Source organism: Sprattus sprattus, assembly GCF_963457725.1.
Source record: "Sprattus sprattus genome assembly, chromosome: 2".
Lineage (NCBI taxonomy): Eukaryota > Metazoa > Chordata > Actinopteri > Clupeiformes > Clupeidae > Sprattus > Sprattus sprattus.
This window is the reverse complement of record NC_137921.1, coordinates 53,309,224-53,329,077: the sequence shown is the minus strand read 5'-3', so window position 1 is coordinate 53,329,077 and position 19,854 is coordinate 53,309,224. Positions and strand designations below refer to the sequence as shown.

The window sequence follows — 19,854 nt, the reverse complement described above, 5'->3', positions numbered from 1 at the left end:
AAAATTCAGAAAAAGTATTTCCTGTATTTTAAAAATACAAAATACATGTATTGTATTTTGTTACATTTTCTGGCAACAGTATTTTGTATTTTATTTTGATACATTTATTTGAGGGGTATTTTGTATTTTGTATCAAAATACATTTTGATGTATTTTTGCCCATCTCTGCGTGTCCAGCCCAAAGAGTGAACTAGGAGTAGGACTTTGAAGACTATTCTCTGGTTGATTGGAAGCCAGTGGAGGGAGTGGAGGACTGGGGTGATGTGTTCGGATTTCCGTGTCTTGGTGAGAACCCGGGCAGCACTGTTTTGAACATACTGCAGCCTCTGAATGGTTTTTGCTGGTAGACCTGCCAGCAGAGAGTTGCAGTAATCCAGACGGGAGCTGATAAATGCGTGCACCAGCTTTTCTGCAGCATGTTTGGGAAGAGAGGGTCTCAGCCTTGAGATGTTTCTCAGGTGGTAAAATTATGTTTGGCAGATGGATTTGATGTGTGCATCAAAGGACAATGAAGAGTCCAGCTTGACACCAAGGTTTGTGACGAGTGAGGAGAGAGGGGTGGGGTGACCATTTATCGTGATTTGGGTGATACCGGCCTTTTTTGTTTGATGGGGCGTGCCAATTGCTTCAGACTTGCCACCATTTAGCTGTAGTGAGTTGTTGCTCATCAAGTGCTGGATGTCATCCAGGCATTTGGTAGTCTGTGATAGTGCCAGGTGTTTGTCGGGTGAAGTTCGGATGTAGATTTGTGTGTCATCTGCATAGGAGTGAAATGGGATGTTATGACCTCGAAGTATGTTTCCCAGGGGTAGCATGTAAATTAAGAAAAGCAGGGGGCCCAGGACTGACCCCTGGGGGACACCGGAGGTAACACACCTAATGCTGGAGGTGCTGGATATTGCCAAGGGCAACATATTCCTGCCGTCCTGTGAGATAGGAATAAAAGAAGTCCAGGGCAGTGCCTGTAATTCCCACCTCCTGGAGGCGCCGAAACAGGATATTATGGTCCACTGTATCAAAAGCGGCGCTCAGATCCAGCAGGACTAGTAGGCTGGGTGAGCCAGAGTCTAATGACATTAGGAGGTCATTTTCCACCCTCACCAGAGCAGTTTCGGTGCTATGGGAAGGTCTGAAACCAGACTGGAAGGATGGGGCGCCCCTCTCTACCTTCAAGAAGCTCTTGAAAACCCAACTCTTCAGAGTGCACCTCCCTTCCTAACTGGCACCTTGGCTTAACTTGCACTTAGGCAGTGACAGTCCCGCACTTCCATTTCTTTTTATGTCGTTTTCTATTTCTTAAAAAAGCAGTATTTATTGTTACACCAGGTTTTATTGCTCTTAGCTTGACTGTTCTCTCCCTTGTACATCGCTTTGGACAAAAGCGTCTGCTAAATGACTAAATGTAAATGTACTTCCACCTATTTGGCACTATTGCATCAAAGTGAGAACCCAAGGTGCTACTTTACTACTAATTCGCCTATTGTTGTACATTTTCAGTTGCATGTCCTCTAACTGCCAGCACACTTACAGGACTTAATTAACGTTTACTATTTTTTTTAAGTGGCCCTACCCTTTTTATAATGGTCAGTTTACTTTGTCTTATCCCATAGGGAAATACATGGGCTTTTATGTCCATTTATTGACTTGAGGATTATTTTCAGGGAGAGGCACAGGTAAGGCTTGGTTGGCTAGATTATCATGTAATGAACTATAATAGCAAGAGGCCATAATCAGGCACACCTGCCAGCCACTGAGAGATTACTAACGACTCTAATAGACTGTCCAAAGGTTTCACAGACAGCCCAGCGAGCTTTGTTAGATAGCTTGGGAAAACATGGTGGAAATGCAAAGTCATGGTCAGCACTAAAGCACTGCAGACTGCTGTTTTTGTCTCTGTGTGCTTAAGCACACCCTTGGGTTGCATCCCCTGAGACAGAGCCGGAAGAGAGTAGTTGCTCTGTTGACGTGTGTGTGTGTATGTGTATGTGTGTGTGTGTGTGTGTGTGTGTGTGTGTGTGTGTGTGTGTGTGTGTGTGTGTGTGTGTGTGTGTGTGTGTGTGTGTGTGTGTGTGTGTGTGTGTGTGTGTGTGTCTAGAGGGGGTAGGGCAGCTGGACTGCCTGTTATGTAAGCTGAGTTCAGGCCAGTTTTCCTGGAATATCTGAGGGTGAATAGAAGTGCACACATTCCTTTTATGCACTCACTTGAACCCCACTCCGAAAGGAGGCAACAATGTATTATCATCAGAGTATAAAATAGTAAAGGGCAAACAGTTTCTGTGAATCCTCACAATTTCACATTAAACTTTTGTTTTGGTCGATATCACTGTTTGACAGTTCTATACCTACACTACACACTTTTGAAAATGTTTTGTATTGTAGCTCACCCCCTTCAGAACCCCTAAAGCGAAATGTATACCCGCCACACCTGTCGTTGCGCAGGCCTAAGAGTGAAATCATATTTGTAATCAAGACTTAAACACATTAGAGGTTAGTGTTGCAGTCATTTTATTCAGTAGGCTTATCACTGTCAACTGTATAGCTCAGATACAACCATCAAACCTTTCAGCACTTACTGTGTGTCTTTCTGTACACCATTGGCTATACAGTGGCTATTTTTAAGGGCTAGTTAATGCATTGTTCTAAGCTGAGTCATCTGTGAAGTGGGTGTGGTCCTGGGAAATCAAGAAGTATTCTGGGTGGGAGAGGTGAGGAAGACACCTATGGTATCACACCTATGTAGGACACAGCATTCCAAATGGCAGGATTCTTATCCAGAGACCCCTACATTCTAACCTAAGTCTAATTAAGAGGCAAAAATAGAAATAGTTATGAGATTGAATGGTTTATTGTCAATCATTAGTAATTCTGATCTTTAATCATGATTTGCAACTCCTCCAAAAGACAACATTAAGCAGGCTTATACATTTTATAGGAACAACGATAACTGGGTTTTTCACAATTATTGACATATACAGTACATGCAGAAATCTAAAGTGCAGATCAAGGGAAACATGATATCTTTACATTGTTCAGCAGTTATTTGAACATTTACATATGATACCAGATCAGTTTTATTTTGTGACTATTTTTGTTTGTTTGTTTGTTTGTTTGTTTGTTTGTGTGTTTCTGAAGTGGCGGGGGCTTGGCCAACACATCATGCACTTGGGCACCGTCAGCGTGGCTTGACACAGATCTTGTGGGGAGGAGGTGAGTAGGCGAAGCCCATCACTCCCTCCAGACCTAGCTCCACACCAGGGAGTGAGGAGAAGGAGAACCTCTGCATCAGTGAGGTGAACAGCAGGAAGAGCTCCATGCGAGTCAGCTGTTCTCCTAGACAAACTCTTTTCCCTGGGGACATTAATAATTCATGTTACAACATGAAGATAAATACCAGGCCTACATGCACATAGATCCCCAAGCAAAAATCAAGAATCAACAACAACAACAACAACAATATTCTGTCTGGTGAGCGATTAATCATTAACTACCACTGCAACAGCATGTTTGATAATGACTTTGTGTGCTCAAATGTGTAACTGATGCGAATGTGTGTTGATAGATTAAGAAAAAGATTCATGGCTTGATAAACAATATTTGGTCACCTGCTGAAAATGGAAGAAAAGCATCTCTTCGGCGGAAGTGGCCCTCAGCATTCAGGAAGTGGTCAGGGTTGAAGAGGTGAGGTGTTGCCCACTCATTTTTATCATTCAGCACAGACGACAGGTTTGCTGTCACCATTGTCCCCTAAACAGAACACATAACAATGTGCTGTTTATTACTAGTTTGTTGCAAATAATTCATGCTGTATTCACAAAGGGCTTGGAGTTGTTTTAACACTGTTCATACAGTCATCTCAAAAGTCAAACCTCTTATGTTTCAATGCAGGATATACTCACTGGTGTTATCAATGATCAATAGCTTACGCTTTATTGGTAACAAGGTATTGCTCTGATACTGGCTGGTCAAATGATTGTTTGTCCAAAGTTCAAAGTTTATTTACCTTGGGTATAAAGTATCCACCCAATGTGGTATCTTTGGATGCTATTTCGGAAATCCTAGTGGTAGAACATTGCCAAATCTCTGAGTTTCATGGATGACTGCTTCGGTATATGGCAGCTTTGGTCTGTCTGTCATATCAGGGAGCCGTGACTGACCAATCACACTGTCTATCTCAGCCTGGACCTTTTCTGCAGAAGAGAAGCAGACCTTATCACTTAGATATAGCCTCATAAAGCTGATGTTTATAGTCTAGGAAACGTCTGATTACTCTATGTAGGCACTGTGGTCAGTATTAATGCATTAGCCTGGATACCAGACCGAACTTAGCCCCGCCCACAACATTTGAGGTCTGGAAGTTCGGTCTGGCACTGCTCCGTTGGGGAGAAATTATCAGAAGGCAGGATTCTGCCGGACCAATCAAATTGTCAGGGTGGGCTTTATACGATGATGGAGAGATGATCAACTGTAACGTTATCAACTACGTCACCAACGCTTGGTTTGAGTTCGTATTTAACAAACATGGCTGCCACTGGAGAGCTAAAATTTGGGGATTCAAGTCTGTTTTAGAAGACACTGACAGCGCATTCATTTTGAAAGAGGAACAGAGACACGCTATCAAGGTATTTGTCGATCGAAAAGATGTTTTTGCCGTCCTTCCTACGCGATACGGTAAAAGTTGAATGTATCAGCTGGCCACGATGGTCATAGTACGTTGCTCTGACTGGTTCTAGGTATATCCAATTGAGTGAAGAGGCATTTCGTTTGAAACATGCCCCATAATCACAGCCCAATGGAGCAGTATCAGACTCATATTCTGACTAGAATTATGAGTATGACATCGTCAGGCTATTAATGCATTACAATAAACATTAACCATAAGTTTTTCTCTTGTTACCACTGTTGTTGCAACTGGACATTACATGTCATGAGGTAGATGAGCATTTTCATGGCCCTCAGTGACGATATTGGAATGAATGATTTTGACCATGCATCACAGTGGTCAAAACCGTACTGATCACATACCCTGTATCTCAGGGTACTTTATCATGAAGTACAGGCCCCAGCGTAGCGTAGTGGCTACAGTCTCTGTCCCTGCCTCCACCATGTCCAGGGTGCAGACGACCAGGCACTCCAGGTTAAATCCTGCCTCATCATCCTTACTCTGAGAGGCAGAGAGAAACGGGAAGGAAGAACATACTTATACAGGAACTGCGTATGGCTGTATGTCTGGGCTCTGTAAAGCATTTGGAGACGGTTTTATTTGTTTTGACGCTATATCAATAAAATTGAATTGAATGTCTGTCTGTATGATGGCAGAATAAGATATGGCTGAATCTCCCTTCAATGTCAGTCTAATTTAAAACGTCCATGAATGTTAATGTTGCCTAATGGTGTTCAATCTAAATCTAATGTAGAAAATCTAATGTAAAAAAAAAAAGTGTTTAACAGAAAAAAACAATACATGTCCTGGATTCAGGGCCCAATCTGACATTTTTCCAACAAGAACAAACTGCCTTAGGTCCTTAAGACCTTTCCATCTCACCCAGATAGACGTCACATAATCACGTGGGTCTCACCTTCTCTATCTCACCCAGATAGACGTCCACATAATCATGTGGGTCTGACGGATCCCTGTCCTCAACGTGTTTCTGGATCTCCTGTCGCAGGAAGTCCGTGACTTTGGCGTAGTTGGAGTGAACGACCTGGTGGGGGCCTGGCAGGTAGTGGAAGAGCCCAGGGAAGGCGTTGTACAGCTGGGGAAGAATCACACATCAACAGCGATGAACATGGGAATGTAGATTAAGTTTGTTCATGTCATGCTGTGTATCAAACCTTTATTTGTCATGCTGTGTATCAAACGTTTATTTCATTAATTTATAATAATTATTGTGTGTGTGCTAAAAAAAAAGCTTTGTACACAGGCTGTTAATTCAGGAGGACAGGAGGGGTGTAAATAGATTGGCTGTTGAGCTTAAATGTCCAAAAACTTTAGCCAGCATCATGATTGTAACTTATAACAGCACCGACCTGTGCCTGCGCAGACCCAGCCAGAAGAACCGCCTCGGTGTCTGCCCGGAGAAAGTATTGGAACCGCTCATCACTGTAGTCAAACCGACGCCCAAAAACGACGGACAAGATAACATTTGCTGTTGCACTGTTCAGCTTCATCTGGGGATCAAATGGGTCTTCAGGACCAAATAAAAACAACAAAAAGGAACAAAGATAATCATCAAGAATGCTTGGAAATATTCTGCTGATGAGAATAGATTGACTGCACTACCACTTTTTTGTTTTGTTCAGCAGTTTCAATTTTGCACCTTTGCTTATAAATCCCTCCGGCCATTTTTCATGGGGACATGCTTCAACAACAACAAGGGGATGGCTTGCATATGCAACACATGTAGTCACTGTGTATAAAAATAAGGTACTGCTACTAATGAGTGTTGACTGCCAAAGAGAGCTTTCACTGACTTTGTCCCCTTACCTATGACACAGAGATAGTACATGTCAGAATGACAAATGGAATTACATACCCGACCTGACCACTCTTTGAAGTTGTACCTTCGGTCCACAGTCTCCCTCTGAGTATGTATTAATGTCTAAGCATGGGATTGATCTGTCTTTGACAGCGCAGTGTTGTTTGTGTTGTTGTGATTGTTGTTGTTTGTATGTGACTCTCACCTCGTTCCTCCTTGAAGGTTTCACACAGGTAGTGGCACTCTTGCTGGATGTGAAGCTCCAGAGTTTTCCTGCCTTCTCCAAAGTGTCTTAGATGGGCGTTGGCAAATTTCTTCTGTATCTTCCACATATACCCGTTACTCAAGGCAATTCCTTAATTCATGCAGATTAATACAGTTAAAATCTAAATGTTTAAGATACAGCATATGGCCATACGAAACATGCATGTCAACATTTCAATCATGCAGCACAATATTGGTTTCCTTACCCACCAATTCCTTTAAAGACCTTATGGAACAGAGGAACAACAGGCCGGTCTGCAAAACTGTCCAACTGAGTCACAAGGGCCTCCTTCACCATCTTGTATCCTGATATAAACACTGTCTTCTCATTGCCCCACCTCAGGCTGAAGACATCTCCATACACCTCAGCGAGCTTTACAAAGGAAACAGACAGTGTAACAGAAGGTCAGAGATATCCTTACACATCATTCTAAGTAAATGGACACACTTCTTTCTTTTCTTTTATTCACATGTTTTCTATTTCGTTTTTCAGTAAAGGTACAGTCCTCGATTCTAGCTAACGGTTGTTGATGTTTTAACTAATATTTGAGCTAAGGTTTAGATTTGAGCCAATTCAATTATACTCCTACCCTCTGTGGTCCAAAAGCAACATGCCGATTGGCTGGAAAAGTGTATGGCTTGAGCCAAGCCACTTTGTTTGTTTTCCATTTACAGAGCCAACATTGTGCACAGACACCAGTTTATTTTAAGTGCACAATCTAAAACTATGATTTGCTTTTTTTTTTTTTTTTTTTGTTTTTTACAAATGCTCAGTGCAAATGCATGAATGTGAAACAGCATATTGTTTTCTTTTTCCGTTTCTTACCTTTTCCATAGTTCTGAAATCTACTCCTGTGAAGACATTCCCAAAGACCGGAAGAGGCCAGGGTCCAGGTGGGTAATTTGTAGGGTTTTTGTTCCTGATCACATCCACCACAATCAAGAGAATACAGATAACAACTAACCATCCTTTTAAATCAAGCAAATATAGCACCATGTGCAGAATCATGGCTCTGTGTGTTGCACAGGGAGAGTCTTCCTATGTGAATGCGTCTCTGCTGTGAGTGGCTATTTAATCTGTGCCGTGCATTATTTAACCCATTCCACATTCTTCCTAAGAGTGAGGGGCTGTGGTGGGTGGAACTTCCTTTGTTTATAGAAATATGTGACAGCCTATTTATGCTCGATAACTCTCTGTAATGGGAGTGAAGTTCACTCAAAGTAAACTGCCTGAATAAAACTTGGAGTTGTGCCAAAAGTTCTCCTTGTCCAAAATGAATCTCTGAGAAGACAGGCATCAGATGTTTGTCTCTGCACCATGAGTACCAGGCAGAGTCTGATTAGCAAAGGACATGTTCAGATGAAAAGAGTCATAGGAAATTTTTCTAGCTGATGTCTGTTTGATTCAAACTGATATCCACAACAATAAATGCAGTTTGGAGGTGTGATCTGAATTTCTGACTGTTATTCATTACAGTATATTGGTAATATAATTTAGAGCACTTTTTAGTGTAGAGTCACATGCCAGTGCTGGTCCCATGTGGATGTTCTCAGGAGAAGCAGTGGCTCACAAACATGTCTCGTATAGACTGACCTGGCAGCCTCCAGGTGTGAGAGAAAATGTGGATGTTCTCAATAGAAACAGTGACTTACCTCAGGTATGTGGAATTTGCATTTTTTTGAGCTGGACAAACATGTCCCATACAGGCTGTTCAATTTACACACATCCCTTCCGTGTTCTGAAATGCGGACTCTACCCTTAAACGTTTAGCTGTGTTTAGCTCATTTATACAATTTAGACCCATGTTGCTGATGTTCTCAGCAAGTGCTTGAAAGCCCTATTGTTTAAGCCTTTTCATTTTAAATTTAAGCCAAATAAATCATGCTTTGATTAAATAGTCTCTAGTGCGATGACCCTTATGTGGACCTAGCCCTTAGTTTGGTAGTTGCATCATGTGATGTGTAATCAGTCCAGTATCAGTATAATATGCACTGGTTAATAATTTCACCAACAAATACATGACCTCTCTCCCTATCTGTGATGCTTGAAATTGTTCAGACAAAATTTGCAGAGATATTTGTTGCTGATTATATGAAATAGTAATTATACTACTATAAGTAAAGTCCATTCAAAAGTTTAGTTACTTCAGAACTCTTTTCCACTGTTTTCTCATTGCATTTCAATAAGTGCTTCTTGAAAGATCCTATAGAAAGTGATCGGTGAAATACATTTTTGAAAGTAACCTTTCACAGGACCTGCACATTTGCGTTGAACCAGAGCCGGTCCTGGCCTGCCTGGGGCCCTAAGCAAAATTCTGTTAAGGGTTCACCTGACCTCGTAGGCCAGATAAACAACTGCTGTTGCCACACAGTCACACCTGACAGCCCAGGGCTCTCATTACAATCCCTCCTTTAAAACTCCCTCCTTGCTTCTTCTGTCTGTGTAAGTGTAATTAGGCCTATACAGAGCAGAATGAGGTATAAACATACAATATTTATTGAATTGAATATTTTCTATAGAAACTAAAAATAACTGAATATTTAAGAAATTGTAGAAAATAATAAAATATAACACTGCTTTGGCGTGATACAGCTCTAAGCAGGCCCGGGGTGGGTAATCGGGAGAATCGGGAGAGTTCCCGGTGGGCCGCTTCACTTCTGGGCCGGTAGAGAATAAAATGGTTTGACATTTGTCACGTTTGTCCATCTTCTCTTAAAGTAGGCTACACACGATGTGCATTATGACACAGTAGCCTCTGCATGGGTTGTACCATGCGAGGAAGTTCTCCCCTCCCAAATACAGTTGGTTGGGTCCATAGCCCGTCTTTTCCAAAAAGTTTTCTCAGATAGGCTACCGATGGGCCGGCCCTACCGCAACGATACGAGGCAGGGAGGATGGATGGGAGGGAAAGGCCAGGAGGGGCTGAAAAAGCCAGGTTGAAAAAATGAAAGGCTTTGGAGGAGGATGCTGCCAAATGTGCCAAGCTTACCAATTTATTTTCAAGAGGACAACCACAAGTGGCAACTGGTAAAGAGAAAACAACTAACGTAGTAGCGTTGGTTAATATTGTTGCAATGTTGTCAACCTATTTGCAAAATTGTTAAATTAGCCTTTTTATACCCAATATATGGCAATAGACTTAGAAATATTATGCAAAAACTCAAACTGGATCTGTGTATGCAGTAAAATGACTCCTGCTGAAAATGATGAGCCCAAAATGTGCAATGAGGAGGCCATGACTACACGTACAGGTAGAGAGGATAACAGAGTAAACCATATGAATTCAAGTTATTTAATGTAAGAAAGAGCAGTATATGACAGTAGCCTACTTGATGAAAGAAAAGAATGCCAGGGGAGATTTTAGATGATGAACCAGTAGCCTCATCTGATGCTGCCTTTGAGGTGAATGTCCATTATGTTGTTCTGGACACTGTGGCAGGTAGCATGGATAGGAGGATTTTAGCAAATGCAAAACTTGCCTCATTTCGCTTGTCTTGACCCTAAAAACGTTCCTGAAATAAAGATACATGAGCTCCCTAGCTCAGCAAGAAATCAGCAAATGTCTGCTTACGTAAGATGACAGAGCTACTGTTAGCACATTACGAACTGAGCTGTCTAGCTTGGCATACCATTGGGAGAGACTGAAAAAGTCCTCTCTTGAAGGTTATACTGTAGTGAGGTGGCACAGGAAGGTCAGGAGGATAGTGGCGCAATGTAACTATACTGTACTGTGAGTTGACCTGTAAACATAAGTTTAATATGTCTCCTTGTTGAAGAGTGGGATATGTTTCAAATGCTTTTTTTTCTGCTTTTGTTAATTTATCAACCTATCCTTGTGCTGCAGTTGTCCGTTGGCGTTTATCGAATATAGTAAATAGTTTTTCATTCTCACTTTTGTCGGGCATAAAGTCACAGCCCTGGCTGGCAATAAAACAAGACACAAACAGACCAAGAGATGTACTGCCCAGGTAAGCAGGTGGGGAAGAAGAGAAAACTAATTTGGAACCAAGTAACACAGAGATTTTCCTGTCCTGGTTGCTCTCTGACGCATAAGAACCTCAGTGTTGAGCAGCCGCAAAAGCCGCCTTCACTCTCTTTAATTGCTTGATAGTCCACAAAACAGGAAGTTGGCCTTAACCATACGCAATAGTCAACTGCTTGACTGCAGAGCAAGGTTCAACACGGACTTTGTCAGCTGTGCGAAATGACGGCGCTATTACATATATTGGAACTGTTAGACATCAAAAGCTTTTTGCTTTTTCTCTTCATTTTCCTTCTGGTGTTTGATTACATTAAAACCAAACCACCAAAGAATTTTCCTCCTGGACCGTGGTCATTGCCTTTTATAGGCGATTTGCATCACATTGACTTCACCAAAGTCCATCTACAGTTTGTCAAGGTAAGTCATGCATATGTGAGACCAACCCCGGCTATGCGAACAAAACGAAGCTGTAAAGATTATGTTTGAGCTAGTTATTGCACTTCCAACTAAAGGAAGTGTCTACTTTTGGTAACATTAAAGAAGTGCGTTTTATTGACGTCGTATTAAAGGCGCCCAAAGCAACATAAGGGCATCAAAATGGAAATATTCTGGATAAGACAATCTTTATGATATTGACATTTACTTCACCATATTAGCACATTTGCATCATTATTTGATACTTTGGGCGTTAAAAAGAGCGCTAAAACTAGCCGCAAGAGCTTAGCCCTTTATTTATTGGTGCCACCAATAAATAAAGATTTGGAGAAAAAAAAATGTCCCCTCCCCACCGGCGGCGCTGGCAGCGCGATTTTCTATCAGTTCTCACCACACAACGACGTCTCATCTTTGCCCCTTGAATGTGGATATAATGGTATGGAGTTATTGAAACTTACTACGTGTAAAAAAGACTTGAAATTGAAAGTTTATTTTTCGAGTCTCAAGCCTCTAATGTTGCCTCGGGACATGACAACACAGTGGGAGTGCAGGGAGCATAGACATGTATCTATGTATCTATACATGTCTATGGCAGGGAGTACAGCTGCACTAGGGCCCGTGGCGAAAGGGGGCCTATCCTCAATCTCAATGCAGAAGAGAGACATTGAAGAACTGACCGGGCCCCATCAATTCGCAAATATTTCTTAATTACGGTGACAGTTATTCATAGTTATGAGCTATCACTTGTCCAATAACCATTTTAACAATAGTCAGTCTTGACAACAGCGAATAATTAATTTAGCCTCATTTGCCTTTTGCTGAATGAAACGAGTCTCGTTTTTATTAAGTAATATTGCCATCGAAAAATAGCAAGGATGTCTGGGTAAATTTGTTGTCAAAGATTCTATAGCCCACCCACACATGTTACGATTGTTTCCCGTCCTGTGTTGTGTTGCATTGCGTGTTGAGTAAGCGATAAGTAGACTACCCCATGCCCTTCAAACACAAAAGTGGCTGCAGGAAGCGGCACGAACGCAACGAGCAAGGGTTGCAAAACTGCCAAAATGATCTTCATTTGGATTTGTGGCAAAGAGTGTTCAGGAGAACGCTTCGTCTCTGACCCCAGCCCAACTGCAATGAGGCCCACCAGGGTAGGCTAATCACATAGCGTTTACTGTCTGATATACTGTCAACTCCTATAGTTCATGTCCTGCTTTTCAAGCAGCGATCTCTCAGCTGTCATGAGGGCAACAGATAGCAAAAGCTCAGATTGTGGATAACCACTTGGTTACATCAGCATTTGGCGAGGTGTGCACGGCTCTGTTTTGTTTCTTACCGTAGAATGCTTTTCTAAACGTCATGCATGTTACGTTTAATAATACGCTTACTGCTACTTGAAATTATTTTTTTTGCTTCAATGTCGTTAAAAGAAAGTTACTTTGCGCATAGGCCTACCTGATATTGTTGGAGGAAGTTTGTTTTGGTTGCAGCACACGAGGCGCTGTCGAGCGGCTGTTCCCATATATCCATAGCCTGGATACCAGCCTGAACTCTGCCCACAAAATTTTTGGTCTGGGAGATTCAGTCTGGAATTGAACTAGTTGGGAGGTATTCAAGCCCACAGAAAAGCGATCTGACCAATCAAATTGTAAGGGCAGGGCTTTATACGTTGATGGACAGATATAGATAGAATATACATCGAACAAAGATGGCGCCGTCTCGGGAGCTTAGTGGGACATATTTTATATGATTTAAGCTATCTACACGACTTTTTTTTATGTCTACATTGACTCGGTTAGTTGTGTATACGCAACCCGAATGTTGCCGAGGATTGTAGGTCTTAACTGAAGCACTCTAGACCATTATTGATAGGTTATGCTAACGCGTAGACAAAAAAAACATTGAAACAAATGGTAGCTTCTAGCCTTGAGTGCTAATTAAGTAACGTGAGCAGGCATATCTCAACAGATATTGACAGTGCATTCATTTTGAAAGAGGAACAGAGAAACGCGATCAAGGCATTTGTCGATTGAAAAGATGTTTTTGCCGTCCTTCCTACGGGATCAGGTAAAAGTTTAATCTATCAGATGGTAATACTACGTTGCTCTGATTGGTTCTAGGTATCCAATTCAGCGAAGAGAGAATTGGTGTTTTCATGACAACATATTGTAGCAACCCTTAATGTGTATTGTACATCATAAGTACATTGGTCTGCGTCTCGTTTAATTGCAATATCGTTGTTTCCGCCTGACATTACAACGGTAAGGGGGGCCCATTGACAAGCTTTGCACTCGGGCCATTGTTACGCCGCTGGGTCAACATGATATGCTTTCATACGGGGTTTACAATACATCCATAACTTACATAATAGCGTACATAATAAAGTATTCGTAAAATAGATGGGCTTATAGGTAACAATCATAGCTCTGCCAAAGTCATTTGACTCTTGGGTAGGAAAATTAGCTATAGGTTGTTTACCCAAAAAAGTGTGTGACTCGGATCTGTGATGCCGGTGGACCTACTGACAAAGATAACATATGGCACTTGCCTTTTTTCCGTAATGTCTTAGTAGTAAGGTGTGGCAGAATCATCAATAGAAAGGAAACAAAATGTACATGTCCACAACACCTTTGTAACAACACGAAAACACTTGTGCTGTCAGTTTAAAGCGTTATTAACAGCGTTAACGCAAACCCATTTTAACGGCGTCAATTTTTTTTATCGCACTTTTATTTTTATTTTTTTAGATTAACGTTCTTTTTGGCCTCGCAAACTGTGTAGTAGGCTAACGTAGCGTTTGAGTGACTGGTGAGCGCGATACGGCGAAATGGATGATAAAAAGATTCTGAATAGAACGTTTACCTTTAAAAGTTGTGTTGTGCAAAAAAAGCGAGCTTCGCTGTTGTCTGAAAATGTCAACAGGCAGCTGGCTGAAAGCACAGAAGTTGTAGGCTTAACTTTTATTGGTAACCTAACTGTTACGGTTCATTGTTTTTGTAATAAGAGGCCTGACTTCTATGTTCACAGCAAACTTGAAAAAAAGAAAATATTAAGCCATGGTGTAACTGCACTATAGGCTGAGTCCTTGTTTATCTGAAATTTGCACTTTATAATTTTATTTTCTACTGCCCTGTTTGGCAATGTTGTTTTTCAATATAAATAAAACATTGCTTAAAGCAAGCCAATCCACTTTTCCATGTTGATAAGAGCATTAAAATAAATAAAAAATGATGGGGAAAAAAATAATTGAAGGGACATTTAGAATAGGTAAAAATGTGCGATTAATCGCGATACATTTTGAGTTAACTGTGACAAAAATGTGATTAATCGCGATTAAATAGTTTAATTGTTTGACAGCACTGGAATACACATGTTAAGGGATACATATTTCAGTCACACTAATTGATTTAAATGTAAACCCTTCCATGATGCTATTTCTGTGAGCTTCATTTTTTATAAAAACCCCAATTACCTCACCTGTTTCGCTTGCTTGATGGCTGCACGTCCCTTTAATGCAATGTTGTGTGGATATTTGTATTTGGTTTATTGTGTCTTAGTAGCAGTGATATTGTGTCTCTTCCAGTTTGCTGAAAAATATGGGAACATTTTCAGTATTCGATTTTTTGGACCAAGGATAGTTGTTCTCAATGGACTCAAGCTAGTGAGAGAAGCATATGTCCATCAAGGAGAAAACTTTGCTGATCGTCCTTCCATACCTTTATTTGCTGATATTGTGGGAGACAAAGGTGATTTTCCACTACACAAAGGAGAAAAACCAAGATCGTTGTCTTGAGTACTGTTAGCACTACCAGAGCTGGGGTGTCCCTCTCTACCTTTAAGACGCTTTGGATAAAAGTGTCTGCTAAATGACTAAATGTAATGTAAATGTACTGTGTAATAACTGTTACATACTCAACCTCTCCGTGAAGTACCATTCTGTTGTTTCAATCGTTATCTGGTTGGTTTCTGCTTAGGAGTTGTTGGGTCTAATGGATATGCTTGGAAACATCAGAGACGGTTTGCTCTGCACACCCTGAAGAATTTTGGATTGGGCAAAAGAAGCCTTGAGCCTTTCATCCTTCAAGAGTGCAGATATCTAAATGAAGCATTAGCTAATGAGCAAGGTAAATTAATAAGGAAAAAAATCCAATTCAGTTCTGAGGAGCCTCAAGTTGGTGTGTGTTATCTCTGTACTTGTTTCATTCAGTAAATTCTCGTAAGTTTTGGATGTGTGTGTCCATACAGTCTTTTTACTTTGGTGCTCCCTGTTAAATCCCTCGACCCGCAGTGGCTTGTTAACAATGCTGTGTCCATCCCTATAAAAGTTGTGTGTGGCCTATCAAAACATGTTGACTTTTGCTTCTCCCAGGTAAACCATTCAATCCACTTTGGCTTGTTAATAATGCAGTGTCCAACATCATCTGCGTGCTGGTGTTTGGGGAGCGCTTTGAGTACTCCAACAATGACTTTCAGGCTCTCCTGAAGGACATCAATGAGGTCATCTTTCTGGAAGGATCAGCATGGGCTCAGGTGATCCTCTCCTCACACTCTAAGCTCTTTGCATATCCAGAAAATAAAACATGGACAGTTGATACCCTACTGTCTTCAAATAAGTGTATTCCTTTTTTGTCTTTTTAGTTGTACAACATGTTCCCGTGGTTGATGCGCAGACTGCCTGGCCCACACCACAAAATATTTTGTCTTTGGGGAAAACAGATTAGCTTTGTAAAGAAAAAAATTGAAGACCATCGAGCAGACTGTGATCCTTCAAACCCTAGGGACTACATTGATTGTTTCCTTGGAGAAATGGAAAAGGTGAGTTGAATCATTCCAATAAATGATTGGGTCATATACAGTTATATGTAAATTGAAGACTTGAAACGAGCTATCCCAACCAAGAGCTGGATCCTTGATTGTGATTGGCTAAATGCAGTTGTAAAATCCAGCAGAACCTTTCAAGTTGTCCTCATAACATTCTAAGATTACATTCCATATTACTGCGCAGCGAATGGCAAGGCAAGGCAATTTTATTCATAGCGCATTTCATACACACGTGGAGCAACATCATCTGGGACACTGAAGCGTCAAAATCAGGATATCCCTCTGGCTGCACCAGCAAAGAGGAGCCCGTTTGAAAACTATTTCAACAATTGCACTTTTAATGGCGATATACAAATTAATGTGAATAAATAAGCACCCCTTTTTTGTCGGTAGCGCAAGTGTTCCATCTGGCTGTTGCGTTGCTTCAAGGGTTGCGTGGCAACGATTTATTTAGGAACTATACTTTGTAGTGGCGGAAGAATGACGGTTTATCATTAAACTATTGTTTCTTCAATTGAATTGTTTTTATTTGATTAAACCATATCAAATATTTGTAGTGACAGTTTCAGAAAAGCAATAAGCCCCGCGAGTCCGTGCTTTGCGCTGATTTTAGAACAGTTAAGCTTCGCGTCGTGCCTAACAACTCCCCTTACCTGTTCTAAAACCAGCGTAAAGCACGGCCTCTTGGGGCTTATTGATAGTTTTCAGTGACGTCACTGCAATTGTTAGCTGACGGGCAAAAAGAACAGCGAAACAGCGAGAAACAGTAGTGAAAAACGCCGAGCAGTGCCTACTCAAATACGATTGCCATCAACCACAGACCATACCACTATAGCCAGACAGAAATATTCAGGAGGGAAAACAAATTAGGAACTTGTGATACATTTATTGCAGGTGTCCTGACATTTTTATTTCGTTAACCTCCCCATAGTCTTAAATTTAGTATACGAATAGAATCCTCACAACAATCACTTGGGAGATATACTGTACATTCATGCAATCATACAATCATAACATGTCTAATTTCAGGATCTCTCTCCCTCAACCCAGAATAGTAATCCATCTCTTTTTCACACACACATCTTCTTCATCTCCCTATTTCTCTGTGTACTAACACACTTAACACTAAGCCTACTAGTAGTAGTTACAAAATATTATCCTCTCTCACATTCCATCTTTTTTTATCTCTACATTTCTTTCTCTACCTTTCTCTTTCTCACTAGTTTACGGATGATGAAGCATCAGGCTTCAATGTGGAAAACTTGTGCTTCTGCACTCTGGACTTGTTTGTAGCAGGAACTGAGACCACATCTACAACCCTGCACTGGGGGCTGCTCTACATGATCAAATATCCTGAGATTCAGCGTTAGTGTTTGCACAGTGTCATGAAAGATCTGCTTAGATTTAATGTCCAATTAGATTTAAGGAAACCCCTCACATTTGTTAAACATTTCTAATATAAATCATTTTTAGAAAAGGTGCAAGAGGAGATTGACCGTGTGGTTGGATCCTCACGACCGCCCTCCTTAACTGACAGGGAGAACATGCCTTACACTGATGCTGTTATCCATGAGACCCAGAGAATCGGAAACATTCTGCCCTTGAATGTGGGCAGAAGTGCCACCAAAGACACCCAAGTTGGCAACTACATCATTCCCAAGGTGAGCTTGGCTCACTGTAGGCTCTACTGAATTTGAAATGGGGTATCTTGCTAAATAACTTCCAATAAATCAGCATTTTCTTGAATACTGTAGCTGCTTTTCCACTGCATGCTACCGGCACAACTCGACCCGACTACTCGCCTTTTTTTGGTTTTCCATTGAGCAAACTGGTACCTAGTACCTGGTACTTCTTTTGGTACCACTTCCGTCAAGGTTCCAAGTAAGCTGAGGCGTTACCAAAAGGTGAATGAAAGCTTTCTAGACTACTGAATGGTCAGAGGATCATTGGTCACTAAAATCATCATCACACATATGATATGTTGATGTTAGCTACTAGGTAAGCTTACCCTATTGCATTGCCTTTGAGTAACCAGAATCGTCTTGCATTCTGAGCTCTGATTTTTTTTTTCAGCAGTCTTTTGTCTAGCTGCCTTCAGCCTCTTCTGAAACCGAATTTGTCTCCTTACTATGACAAACCACATGGCAGTTTCATGCGGCATTGTTATGACGACCAGCTACATTGAGGGGTTACTAAACTGCAGAGGAAAATAAGTAGCTGGTACCAAAAGCGGTTAGAATCCAGCCGGTACATGCAGTGGGAAAGCGTCTTATGGCTAGAATAACTCCCCAAATGCTGTAGTGTGAAGCCTAGCACTGTTTTGATTTATTTATGAACTTTTGCGTTGGTTCTTCAGGGCACAATGGTGGTGGCCAGCCTGACCTCTGTGTTGTTCGATGAGACGGAATGGGAGACCCCTCACACCTTCAACCCAGAACACTTCCTGGATACAGAGGGGAAGTTCAGGAGGAGGGAGGGCTTCCTGCCTTTCTCTCTTGGTGCGAATTTAGTACTGAACATGTCAGCAATGAGTCTTAAACATGTCATTGTAATTATGACACACATGAGCTTATGATATGATTTTGTCATTTAGTCAGATGTATAATTGGTAACCTGAAGAAAAATTACTTTAACACATACTTTTTAAGCTACAGACTGTCGTGTTCCCCAACACGTTTCTTTGATATTTCTTGACTGTGTGGTGTTCTGTGTGCTTTTTCTCAGGGAAGAGAGTGTGCCTGGGAGAGCAACTGGCCAGAATGGAGCTGTTCCTGTTCTTCACCTCACTGCTCCAGCGGTTCTCCTTCTCAGCACCACAGGGAGTAGAACCCAGTTTGGAGTACAGACTCGGAGCCACTCACAGCCCCCAACCCTATCAACTCTGTGCTGTTCCTCGCTGAGACGCTTAGCTGAGCACTTTCTTTAAACTGCTGTGCTGCTTTCCGATACACACTCATATTGATTCCAGTATGTTGAATTTAACATAATATTCTACATAATATTATTAATAATGCCAATGTTGGTAGTGAATTAACATTAAAATCAAATTAGTACACTTTAAATGTATGAGGTATACTTCAAAATCTCGGAAGTGTTTGGAATCAAGAGCATTTTGGTGTTTATTTCTATTTTTCTTCTGATATATATGACTACGTCCAAACCAAACTACCAAAGAATTTTCCTTCTGGACCGTGGTCATTCCCTTTATAGGCGACCTGTATCACATTGATTTAAACTGAAGTGCTTCAAGGTAGGTCATGCAGGGGCAGCACATCTGCATATCCCTACGAAACCAAGCCCGGGATAAATGCAAGATAGGCCACGTGTTAAGGTAAAACAGTTGCATAATATTACTTTAAGATCGTTTTCTGTTAATTCTAAGAAAAAAATGCAAACTATAAACAGGTATAGTAACGTTGTGTAGAAACCGACCACACTCTTATTTGGAAAGTCCCTTGTGACTATCTACAGATGCTCAGATTATAATCAAACTATCTGTTGAAACTATGTTAAATACAATTTATGGTAACGGTTAGGGTTGTGGGTTGGATTTGGTGAAGGTGATGTTCAGTGAACAATTAGAAAGACTGAACTTGAATTTCAATAAACCGCCTGTAATGTCTGTGGTAACTGCAGCCTGGTTAAACAAAACATGAGTTGTTCCAAGAAAAGGTTGAGTGGGCCTTTAACTGAAGCAGCATTTAACTCTGCTACAAACAAACCTGTGTATTTTTTTGTTATTAGTTTGTAGAATGGTTACAGGGTCAATGCTCTCATTTTAGTGTGTTGTATTAAAGAATTACGGGCACTGGAAATGACACAGCAGCCTATGCATAATTTGCACAACTCTAAAACAAGCCTGTCCTGTATTACTT

General features: G+C 41.1%; 1 protein-coding gene and 1 pseudogene across 2 annotated transcripts; one reads left to right on the top strand and one right to left on the bottom strand.

Moving 5' to 3' along the window:
* Positions 1 to 2,545: 2,545 nt before the first annotated feature.
* Positions 2,546 to 7,758, bottom strand: LOC308361309 (cytochrome P450 2J2-like; annotated as a pseudogene). The gene is made up of 9 exons (XR_013969100.1): positions 7,567 to 7,758; positions 6,951 to 7,113; positions 6,682 to 6,831; positions 6,028 to 6,185; positions 5,577 to 5,753; positions 5,023 to 5,161; positions 4,001 to 4,187; positions 3,603 to 3,744; positions 2,546 to 3,348 (listed from the first exon to the last, which is right to left on the bottom strand). The product of XR_013969100.1 is annotated as a cytochrome P450 2J2-like (transcript).
* A 3,187-nt stretch (positions 7,759 to 10,945) lies between these two features.
* LOC308361313 (cytochrome P450 2J4-like) lies at positions 10,946 to 18,879 on the top strand (the record flags this gene model as incomplete). The annotated part of the gene is made up of 9 exons (XM_080833610.1): positions 10,946 to 11,140; positions 14,742 to 14,904; positions 15,133 to 15,282; positions 15,528 to 15,688; positions 15,797 to 15,973; positions 17,203 to 17,344; positions 17,453 to 17,640; positions 18,336 to 18,477; positions 18,704 to 18,879. The coding sequence occupies 9 exons, from the start codon at positions 10,946 to 10,948 to the stop codon at positions 18,877 to 18,879; spliced, it is 1,494 nt and encodes a 497-aa protein (XP_080689736.1).
* Positions 18,880 to 19,854: the final 975 nt, after the last annotated feature.